This window comes from Petromyzon marinus, chromosome 16 (genome assembly GCF_048934315.1).
Source record: "Petromyzon marinus isolate PM22_M1 ecotype Great Lakes invasive population chromosome 16, UKy_Petmar_22M1.pri1.0, whole genome shotgun sequence".
Classification (NCBI taxonomy): Eukaryota; Metazoa; Chordata; class Hyperoartia; order Petromyzontiformes; family Petromyzontidae; genus Petromyzon; species Petromyzon marinus.
This window is the reverse complement of record NC_133682.1, coordinates 6,346,003-6,357,900: the sequence shown is the minus strand read 5'-3', so window position 1 is coordinate 6,357,900 and position 11,898 is coordinate 6,346,003. Positions and strand designations below refer to the sequence as shown.

The 11,898-nt window shown below is 46.4% G+C and overlaps 1 protein-coding gene across 1 annotated transcript; it reads right to left on the bottom strand.

The window, feature by feature from the left end:
• Positions 1-7,644: 7,644 nt before the first annotated feature.
• LOC116942927 (DNA-directed RNA polymerases I and III subunit RPAC2-like) lies at positions 7,645-11,461 on the bottom strand. The gene is made up of 5 exons (XM_032955397.2): positions 11,332-11,461; positions 10,205-10,302; positions 9,258-9,334; positions 8,543-8,622; positions 7,645-7,952 (listed from the first exon to the last, which is right to left on the bottom strand). The coding sequence occupies exons 1-5, from the start codon at positions 11,371-11,373 to the stop codon at positions 7,893-7,895; spliced, it is 357 nt and encodes a 118-aa protein (XP_032811288.2). The 5' UTR covers positions 11,374-11,461; the 3' UTR covers positions 7,645-7,892.
• Between the last annotated feature and the right edge of the window lie 437 nt (positions 11,462-11,898).

Sequence of the window (11,898 nt, the reverse complement as noted above, 5' to 3'; positions counted from 1 at the left end):
CTCATCGCATGTCCCAGAGATGTTGCATTCCTTTTTTACTTTATAAGTTGCAGACATTGCCGTGCTCTTTGTGTCACTCGTCTCGGTTGTCCTTCTTTCCTAGCGCAGTTGATTTGCGGTATTGTCCGCAGAATCCACATTTTTGCTCGGTGGGACCGAGTGTTCGGTGGGACCGAGTGTTCGGTGGGACTGAGTGCTCGGTGGGACCGAGTGCTCGATGGGACCGAGTGCTCGGTGGGACCGAGTGTTCGGTGGGACGGAGTGCTCGGTGGGACTGAGTGCTTGAGTGCTCGGTGGGACTGAGTGTTCGGTGGGACTGAGTGTTCGGTGGGACCGAGTGCTCGGTGGGACAGAGTGTTCGGTGGGACTGAGTGCTCGGTGGGACAGAGTGTTCGGTGGGACTGAGTGCTCGGTGGGACCGAGTGTTCGGTGGGACCGAGTGTTCGGTGGGACTGAGTGCTCGGTGGGACGGAGTGCTCGGTGGGACAGAGTGCTCGGTGGGACCGAGTGCTCGGTGGGACGGAGTGCTCGGTGGGACCGAGTGCTCGGTGGGACAGAGTGTTCGGTGGGACCGAGTGCTCGGTGGGACCGAGTGTTCGGTGGGGCCGAGTGCTCGGTGGGACCGAGTGTTCGGTGGGACTGAGTGCTCGGTGGGACCGAGTGTTCGGTGGGGCCGAGTGCTCGGTGGGACCGAGTGTTCGGTGGGACTGAGTGCTCGGTGGGACCGAGTGCTCGGTGGGACGAAGTTCTCGGTAGGACGGAGTGCTCGGTGGGACTGAGTGCTTGAGTGTTCGGTGGGACCGAGTGCTCGGTGGGTGGGACAGAGTGCTCGGTGGGACTGAGTGCTCGGTGGGACCGAGTGCTCGGTGGGTGGGACTGAGTGTTCGGTGGGACTGAGTGCTCGGTAGGACTGAGTGCTCGGTGGGACCGAGTGCTCGGTGGGTGGGACAGAGTGCTCGGTGAGACTGAGTGCTCGTGGAGGCATTGATGGATGATAGCCGAGAGCATGCGGTAACCATCACGATGTGACCAGTCAGCCAATTAAAAACCGGCAAGGAAGGAGGTTAATTGCTCTCGTCCTAACAAGGCCACTTTGTGTACCCGCGAACATGTGCGCGTGCCGTGCGTGTACGCGGTCGTAAAAAAAAATCCTGTGTGCACGTATAAACATGACTAAAACACAGCCTGTTTGCCGTAATGAAAGAAAACACCCCAAGCTTACATTGTGAACACATTTTACTTGGGTCACTCATAAATGTCCTCGCCACTTTTACTTGCAATTGAGAGGGCACAATGGGTCATTATGATGTATGCAACTCTACTTGAGGCTCATAACACATGGCAGACCAAAACATAATGTTTGAACGGTTTCCAAAGTCAGTTGATGGCGCACTGCTTATAACATTGTAGTGGTCTAATTAGTCATTGCTAAAAGACCCATAAAAAATATAAACATTTTCGATCTTTGTCAATCCACTGCTGGATGTAGGCTTCTCTACTCTTCTGTCCATCATGGGGGGTTGTTTGACCACACTTCACCGCCCTGGTCAATGCGGGTTGTTTTAGAGCAGTGGTTCTTCTTAACCTGGGGTGCGTGCACCCCTGGGGGTGCGTGATGCCTTTTCTTGGAGTGCGAGACATGGCCAGATTTTCTTGTTTAAAGGTAAATAATCCAAAACACAATTTAAGCACGGGCACGTAAGTACAACTACTTTGTTTAATCAAACCTATATATTTCTTAACATTACAATGTTTCGTTTAGGATTGAGAACCAAAGTGGTGCAAGCTGTATTCTTGGTTCTTTCGGTAAAGTCACGTAGAAGGGAAACAATAATATAATATAAAGTCACGTAGAAGGGAAACAATAAAATATAATTGTTTTCCTTCTACGTGACTTTACCGAAAGAACCAAGAATATGAATCCCTGCAGTCACGAAAGCTTTAAATCAAAATGTGGTGCAAGCTGCTTTAAGGGTTAAACACCACTGGTTTAGAGGGTGCCTAGAACTACCTGGGATATCACTCGCCACTGATGTTAGCCGTTGCCAGTATTCAAACTCACGTTTCTGGGTACATAACGCAATGTGTTAAAGCCACTGCATCACCACTGCTGTACACGGATATTCTTTGAACTAATAGTCAAAGAGCCAACGTTATATATTAATCAAATGAGCATTGAGGCAGTGCTAATCTCTTGTTTTCAGCCCTGAGCTGGTGGCAGGGATTCCACATTCCAATGGTTGGGGCAAATCGATCCAAAAGACAACCACTACTGACTTTCGCACAAAATGGTACTCGTTTTATCGAGCCCAAAAGTCAATCCGAAAACCAGGATTTGATTTCGCAACGTTCCAATTGCAAGCCACTCACTCCAACGCTGAGACGCTTGGCCGGCAATACTCATACCCACTCACAATTCGTAAAAACATTCCCATTCTACGTGACTTTACCGAAAGAACCAAGAAGATGATTCCCAATTGAATTGCACAGTCCCATTAAGGCAAGTGTTCTAAGTAGGCAGACGCCTATTAAAGTCAGCATGGCACACAGGAGAGATTGCTTGGCCAGGTTCAGACATTATTTCCACTGGTGGTGTGTGCAGCCAAGAATCAACCCCGTACAGCGTGCAAACGAATACAGATTTCCAGACGCACGAAGACACTCAAGAGGTAAGGTAAGCTTGGCATGCACTCATAGCCCATGATGTTGCCATTGGCCGCACGCTCCCTAAATCCCATCCAAATGTAAGCCTAGAGACCTATAGATCACAAAAAGAGTGCAATATGGGAAAATTAGAAACACGTGTGACTAAGGCTGGGTTGCTCTCCCGCATTCACTGGGATTGATGCTGTGTGTTCCTTCTCCTTGAGACGAAAACGTTAGCATCAGTATTTGCTATTTTCACCGGCCACAAGCGCTCAGGAAGGCAGATGCACGTGAGAACAGCGGATTGCTTATATGTGCAAGCATATTTGCATTGAAGAAACATAACAAAAGTCTCCTTTTATTATATAAACATTTAAACAACAAAAAAACTGCATAAAATCTCGTAAGAAAATGTTGCCATTCGTAACGTTTCATGGTAGCCTTGGGTTTATGAGTAAAAAAAATGTTTTCACAAATACAAGCGTTACGTGTCCCAAGCATGAGCACAGATGTGCGCGGGTTTCAGTCGTTAAATATTATCCGTGTACGGAATCCTAACAGGACACAAATTACGATCCCTACCGATTTCTTGAGTGTGTTCCTCGTAAGAAAAACAATACAAATAATGACAACAGAAGGGATAAACGTAATTTGCAAGAAACAAAATTACGACCAATTATTATTAAATTCCCCCCCCCCCATATTTTAATAAAAAAACGTAAATATTCATGACCTTTCAACAACTCTTGATAAACAGCCGACGGAATAAAAGTGAAGTGATTATTATCACAGTCGTGCAAAGAAAAGTATTTCCGCGAGTTGAAGCCAGCTTTGCAAAGAAAAACATAATCGCCTGATATTAATCAAGCCAAGTGCTGCAAGGGAAAGAGCAGGAAATGAGCGTTACTTGTGGGCGGAGCGGCGGCGGCGACGGCGGGGGCATGCGGTGCCACGAAAATGATCGGGTTCCTCTGGTGAGTTACTCAGCCAGGATGAAATTGGACACGTGGAGCAGTGGTGATCCAGGCTTGATTCGGCACGTTTCGTGGGTGCGGTGGGGTTGGGCGGGGAAAGGCGGTGCAATCAGCACCGAAAAACTGCAAGTTCACGTGCGTCCAAGGGGCATAAACACGCGTGACCAACTTGGGCAGATCCGAAACAGATTTTGGGGTTGAAATGCGGCCTCGCGAGCAATAATATCGGCTCGTCTTCGCCGACGAGCAAAGCACACGGTGTTATACTTGCACTCGTCTCCCCTTCATGTCAAACCACCGTGAAATGTAAACAGAAAGCAAAGCCAAAACAAGACCACACGCACACCTTTAATGATTGTTGGGGTTTTTTGTTGTTGCTGTTGTCGTCGTTGTTTTTACCCACCCAAAGCAACTGCGAGATGCACGCTATGGGCGACCACAATCTGAAGGCGTCGAGGAGGATTGTGTTTCGCCCAGGCAGACAGGAAGGGCATAAGACAAACATCTCTAGACACTTGGCCGTTGAGACAGCGAGAGGCCTGTCTGAGAGCAGCACCTCACAGCGAGCGCACGCTTCAAAGCCTACGGAGTTTTTTTGTATGCTTAATCGGAGCTCTTAAATGTACGATAAGCACTGAACATGAAATGCTCAGGGACGAAAGGCAAAACGTTAAAGTGTAAAACGACGCAAAAAAGAAACCACTTGTCGCTGCGTGCATTAATGGTCCATAAGTTTGCAGTGCATGAAAAAGTATGTTCTTATTGAAGAAGTTATTCGACTTTAAAAAAAAATCTAAAACTATTCAACAGCACTGCTCTTAAATCGGAAATGTATAAAATGGTTAATAAAACCAAAATTAGGAAGTACAGTACCATACTTTAAAAAGGTGCATTCGGACAGTTTTCCGGAGCAAAACTAAATGTGTCCTCATGTAAATTACACCAGGTTGAAATCATTGGTCATTACAAGATCCAGTAGAGATGATGACAAGTAAAAACTGACTAACAAAAAATAATCACGTAGTTTAGCATTCCATTACACGACACGACACAAATAAACAAACAAAAATCAACCCAAACAATAAGTGCCAAAAAAAACACCTCCCCCCCCCCCCACCCCCCCACGGAAGCACACCGCGCGCTACGCCAAAGAAAATTCGACCGGGCGTTTGATTGTGAACAAACGACGGCTTCCAAGGGCTTTCACGGACTGCTCGAGTCGCTCGGCAGAGCCAGTGTCCATGTGGGCCCCATGTGCGACCGCACCTGCCATCATCGCTGGGGGAAAGCGCGCACATCACACCGCGACTCCGGAGATGGAGCCGGCAGGGGCACAGGGGGAGGGCTGCGAGCAGGAGGCCGACACAAACAGCAGCGCTTTATATTATTCAACTTAAAATGCATGGGGAGGGGGGGGACACGCAAGCGCGTGTAGTTCAAACAAAGGGTAGCCATTCATTGCGGGGGTCCCTTGCCCCTTTCCTGTACGCACGCACGCACTCACACACCCACCCACTCAACCAACCAACCACTGGTTGGGGTGTTTTCCCTTCTTCTTCCCCCCCACCTCCTTCAGTTCTGCAGCAATCCTTACAAGGGTTACCCGCAATCCCGGTTCGTGCAGTCACCGTTACGTTTGCAGATTGGTAAAAAAAAAATTTTTGTATTTATCGGTTTGCGCGCTGTACGCGGCATGCTTCCAGTTAAGTTCGTTTGAGCAACAACGCACCGTGACGGCCAAACACAAGGGCTCATTCACCGGCCGCACGGGAACGTAACGGTCGTTTTTTTTTTATGAACTCCATGAAAACCAACTCGAAACATCAAAACGTACCAAGAGGAATCTGCCAGCGCAGTAGGGCGCTGAAGATAAAACACCCTCTTACACCAAGAGGCTATTATTGTTTAAGCCCTCGACTCTTTGATACCTGTAAGATTGTAAAGCATTTGAAGAAACCGGCTGGCTATTTCCCGCACCTCCGATTAGCATGGTTGGCTATGTAAGGTGCAAAAGAAGTTCAACAGACGTACACTACAGACTTCTCCGCTGCCTTATGCGAGCTCATCTGCAGCTCTGCTATTAACTTGCTGAGCTTAAATGCAGATAATTAGAGGCAGATGACTACACGATACCTACCAGAAAGACGAATCCTATTGCCACAACGCAACGTTTTTACAAACTGCAGCAGAGCTAAATTGTCTTAATTTAATTGGGCTTCATTAGCTACCTTAAATTGTTTGCAGCACGTTGAAACAAATTATGCACACACGTTTTATCACTTAATGAACACACGCGCACGTGGGTGCTGTTATCTGTACAATTTGAGGAAATATTTATTCAGGCCCAAAGTTGGCCGTAAAGTAGCAGAGAAAGACATGGGATCCCCCCCTCCGACTGTCACAACCCATCAGCGTCCAACTACAGCACCCGCGTCAGCAGACAGAACGTCCACACAAGACAAAAACCCTCAAAGGCGTTAGCCGGAGGCAAACTGTGACGCAATGCTTCATTAATTGCAAGCCGGCCTCGTGGAACTTATCAATATTATTCCATGGTGGTGTACCGAGCAAGCTTGCTTGACTTGACAAGGAGCAAGCTGATCAGCCAATAAAAGTAAGGCCTTCATTACGTTCACTCATGTTTTCCTTACAAATGAAACGCAGCTCCCCCATGTGGCAATGCTTTTCGTCCACGTTAGCTAGAACGCTGCCATCTGCTCAGGACCCAAAGCCCATCGTTGCTGGAGGGTGGCCAGATTGAGCATTTACCCACTGCAGCCCCCGCTGAGCTCCAGACAGAGCAACATCGAGGCATCTCTCAACACTGGTCACCTTCATGTGTCCTTTTCAATCAAATGCAAATCACGTGTTTTCCAACTCTGCTTAAACTCATCTGAAATCCAATTTCCATGTCATCTGCTAAAAAACCAAAAGACAATCGCACGGTATTGAGGCTGCTCTGACCTACAAGGTTGCTGGCGATTGGTTGGTAACGAGGGGATTAGGTTGTGCGGGTGGGGAGTAAAATGGTCTTATAAGTTGAACTAGATCACATGGGACCATTACTAGTGGAGGCCTACATCGCAAAAAAAATCAACTTGGCAACAAGACACAATTTAACAAATAAGTTTTGGCTGATTTAAGCTATTTACTTATTGCTGTTTACACTGCATCTAAGTTACAGGTTCTTTCCCCGGGCTATAAGATGGGGCCCTGCTGCCATGTAGTGGCTGCTTGGACCTCACACAGACGCTCGCGGTCGCCACCCATGCAGACTTGGCAGCGCAACAGAGTGGTCTTTGGTGTCATTAACCATCACATGCGGAGTTGTTTGTCTCACAATGAGCTGCACAGCAGCCACACTACATACCAGAGTCATCCAAGAAAAATGGTTCGAATTAAAAAAAGTCCTGCACCAGAACCCTCATTCTTTGCAACTGCGGTCAGTGAAATGCTGAACGCCCATGGATAATGCATCAACATTTTTTTTTCACAAAAGCTTTTGCAGGTCAGTATTAAAGCCTCAAAACTCACCCAGATTATCAACATTTATTTGAAATTCTCTTGCGAAGTTGCAGCCAATGCTGCAAACAGAACACTCCTAAGTAGCTGCGTTATGTAGCTTTAATTACCCCTAGGACATGAAAAAAAGACTAAGAGCACATTCAGTTTGTGTCCTGGCCTGGCTAAATAGGCCTTGAAGGTAAATTACGTGCTTACAAACATCACTCGTTTCCCCATGATTTAAGACCCCACAGTCACGCAACGCTAAAGTGCCAAAGGAAGGTTTTACAGAGCTTCATTCAGTGTTAGGTGACTGGGAAAAGGACACCGGACAAAGATGTTTTATTGCTATCCTGGAACTGCATGAAAAAATTGACGTGCTAATTTAACTGCATTTGCCATATCTGATGTGCAGTGAAAACACTGGTCATTTTAATTTTGACATGTTTATAATAGAGATATTTGTGCTTAACAGATTGTGAGTGAGATGTTACTGGTATAGAGGGGGTCAACCAGCCTCAAACGGAGAAGATTTTATTTTGTAAATGTTTGGAATAAAACTGTTGGCGATGGTTAGCTTTGAACTTCGCATAGCATCTGCTAAAATAACAAATATCTTTGCTCGTACTTTATTTTAGGAGAACATTTTAAAAGTTCTTGCAAAAAAAATTCTATTTTGAAACAAATTCAACAACGTACGAAAAAGTAGATGTGAACACACAGGGCAACACTACACGTGACACAATAACAGCTTAATGCGCGTTGTTATCACGACTGATCCATGGGGCCCGCAATGCCGTGACTTGCGTTGTAGGTGTTCACACTCGCCTGTGGGGCACAGAAAAACCCCGAGCATTTCCATACAGCTTGTAAAACACAACACTATGACGAGGGTTTATTATTGCACCACGCAGAATTGTAAACATGAGGATGTGTATGTTTGCATCATTTCCCTTTTACCAAATTACTAGTACAACCCCTTTGTTAATTTACTTACTGGATTCGGGTTTTCCCGTGTCAATGTCAGTTATGCGGTTGTTTGACCATACCTCACCACCCTGGTTAGTGTGGGTGCTCAGGGCTGACTCTGATATCACTCAACGATGTTAGCTGTAGCCAAGAATCGAACTAGGGTTACAGAGTTTGAATCGCAGTACTCTAAGCACCAAGCCACTGTTCCACCACTTCCCACTATTTATTCAATGTAAATTGATATGAACATTTTAATTAAGAGTTCAGTATCGAAATTGTTTTTTAACCATCCCTTATCGAGTAACATCATGTAATTATGGTCACAAATCTATTGCACATTAAGGAAATAATATCCTGCAAAACCGCAAATGGACTTTCACAACACGCATCACAAACTCCCAAGCATTTAAACTTCCATAAAGTACACTTACAAAGGCAGGCCTTACCTCAAACGCGGCAAGTATGTGCTCACAAACTGTCGTCAGTTCACACAAGCCCCTTCGGAACGTATCGACAGCTGGGATCCCTGCCAGGCGCATAAGAGCACGCTCACATTTCAGCGAAGCACTGTAATTCAACCACAACTGTGTGTCTGTGTGGTGCGCGCTTTCGTGTCTGCCTTGACCATTATTACTGTGCAGTCTGCGGACGTGAAATAACACGCTCAAAATTATTTAGTTGTGCAATTTATATTTAACAGACAACATATTAAGCATCCACCCGCGATGTCAATGTTACCGTAAACGAGGGGGATAACGATGCATGACATAGGTGATTGAAATTGATTCTTACTCACTATTCGCATGTTATTGGGTTTACATGACATCTGCTACAACTAAAGACTGATAAATTCGCTTGAGAATTTTTTTTCTTGAATCGAATTACAATCGCGAACCATGGCAATTCATCGCATGGCCGAGGGATGATTCAACTCAGACCTACTGTAGGCGCGCTTTTATCAGTAAGGGGTGAAAGTTATATAACACGAAATAAATGTAACAAAACCTCTCTTTGTTGGCAAAAAAACACACATAAAAGCAAACGGTGACATAAAATGTGAAGGACAGTGCTCAGCGCTTGAACTGGGAGCATCCAAAATAGGCTCGCTTCCAAAACGTTAATCTTCATAGGACACAATTGCAAATACAATAAAGGACTTACCTCGTGTCTGAATTCGAAAGTTGATTTTATCCTCCGACGGATGTGTCACGCTATAACCGCAGAAGTCCACGTCAGGGCTGGAAACAAATTAGATTTGTTTACCGTACTTCAATGCTGGCTTTCAAGACTGCAACTATGGCCTGAAATCTCATAAAATATGTTGCTTATTTATCCGGACATCCATGTGTTAGCAATTTATATATATTTTTAAACATCTCTTTTTCATTATAACAATATGTACCAGTTCTATCTACGCAGATGCATCAATGTCCACAACTGTATGACTTCACATTAATAAATCACAAACGATGAAGATGGGTTAGGTTTAGGAATAACAGACAGAAGGAAGCAAGGCACAACCACAAGTACTGGCAATGCTCCAGGCAAAAAGCGTAGCGGAAGTTTGAGCATATTCAATCAAAAAGTCATCTATCCTCACAACGTATGTTGACAAATTAAACGACATTCACGTCGTTTCATTGTTTTCAGCCCTCTTGTCACTCCGCTGCTGAACGAAGGCCTCCCCCCGCGTCAGTAACGGGGATGTTTAACCACACGCTGTCTCACTGATCAGTGGATGGAGGGGGATCCAGGACTGCTTGAGCGAAAACTCACCACCGATGTTAAAAGGTTCGCAACGTTCAGCGTGCAGAGCCCTAACCACGCAGCCGTGGTCTCTCCCCACAAGTTGTTATCTTACAGCGTATAAACACACACCAAATGAAGCCTGCTCTCTTCCACGTGCTATATTTACAACATGCAAATGTGGATGATTTTGTCTCCAGGTTCACAGAACAGTGCCAGGTTCACAGAACCACTACGTCAGCACACCCAATGGGCTGAGCTGTAACGAAACACACGCACGCACGCACACACAAAAAGAGTGGCACTGCAGCGTTGCCTTGCGCGTTCACTGCTCGCCCTCTGGTGGCGGCGGCGGTGCTCACTTCTTCATGACCATGTAGCGCAGCGGGTTGCCCAGAGTGTGGTCCTCGCCATTCAACACGAACGTGACGCACGTGTCGTCGTCCACATCCGACTGTATCTGCACACGGGGGCGAGTTGCAGAGCGCGTGTCACCTCCGTGTGACTGACGACAGCCACGCACAGTGAGCAGCAAACGCGCACCGAGGGAGGGCAATTACGATGTAAAAGCCAGCAACGCTGCATTAACGGCCAAACTATACCCATCACGTGTCTGGACCTAGTGTGGATAGCACAAGCCGAGTGGTATTGAGCCTGGGTACTGCTTGAATGGGAGGCTGCTTGGGAATCGGGAGATGCTGTAGACTTGGCTACGGGGTAGTCAGGAGATGGCAGTAGAGCACTGCTTTGAGTGTTTTGCCTGTGTGGTACCCACAGCATTTACAAACACGCGTTAAGTGAATGGTCCAAATATCTCCATACGGGAATCCTGCTGACAAAAAAAATACTGTTCAGACGGAGACTTTTTTGTTTAATGAATGTAAACAGCTGCCTTAGGCAGAGCCCACACACGTGATGTAAATCTGAGTTAATCCACCCTGGCAGACGACCTAAACTACTCGGCAAAACCATGTGTATTATCGTAGATCCGTGTTTATGTCGCTGCGTGTAACCCCCGTTTGTATCTGTACATCTGCGTCCGCATCTTGTTTGTATCCGTGTCTTTGTAGTGCATGCCTCTGCGTCTGCGTAACGCTTTGTGTTCGTGTGTTTGTCTCTTCGTATGCGTGTGTCCCCTATGTCTCGTGCTCCTTCCACGTGGGTCTGCCTCTCCATCAACTCTCTCTCTCTCTCTCTCCCCGTGTCTCTTTATCGGCGATGCCGCACAGGACTCTAACCTGTTTCGATGAGTCTCACGCCTTTCCCGCTGAACCCTAAGAATCGCGCCAGTTACCATGGCGACACTTTCAACCCACGTGTCCCAAAACGCGGTCATTTAAGTGCGCGCCGCTCACGCTGTTATACAAATATATATATATATTTTTTAACACGAGGGTTCAGTGGCTACGTTTACGAGGCGCGCTGTGTTCCAATTGTTTACGGTGTTTAGGTTGCGTTGAGAGAGAGAGAGCGACATTTGTGTCCCTACCGCTGAGAGGCATCGCTGCCTTCCCTCCACGCCGCCCTCCATGCTCGCTCGCGCACGGGATTGTGGGGGCTCGCGCCGGTGACGTCGCGGCAGCGCGGTGACGTGTAGATTTGTGATGACGTCATCTCACCGGGTGACAGTTTTTTTTGTCGTCTCGATGTCGTCATTTGGTAGTAATCACAAGCGAAGCGTCCGTAGTCAAAATTTAAATCTACTTGGCATCTGTGGAAAAGAGCTTTATAGCTCATCGGATTCTTCTAGTATAAATAAACATTCTGACTCATTCTGAGTGTCTAAATGTTGTGAGATTACTCTTTAACACACCGGGTCTGTTTAAGTAGTAGGTCACCTTTTGTTTACGTGACGAACCTTACTAATTGGCTGTGTTGGATGGTGGTGGGTTAACAACGCATGAATATTTACGCGATCTAACCCAAAAATTAACTTAATTATCAATGTCGTCATTTATCTCCGCGAAGTATAGATCGCGAATGGGTCACGTATGTTCAGTAAACCTTATTGTCCTTTACGCAGGAGAGGAAGGCATCATTTTAACGTTGATACGTT

Coding starts and splice junctions, on each gene's coding strand:
- LOC116942927 (XM_032955397.2), bottom strand. CDS start 11,373: ATGGAGGGCGGCGTGGAGGGAAGGCAGCGATGCCTCTCAGCG. Junction 8,623..9,257: donor CTTTCGAATTCAGACACGAG/GTAAGTCCTTTA, acceptor TGCGCCTGGCAG/GGATCCCAGCTGTCGATACG. Junction 7,953..8,542: donor ACATACTTGCCGCGTTTGAG/GTAAGGCCTGCC, acceptor TGTGCCCCACAG/GCGAGTGTGAACACCTACAA.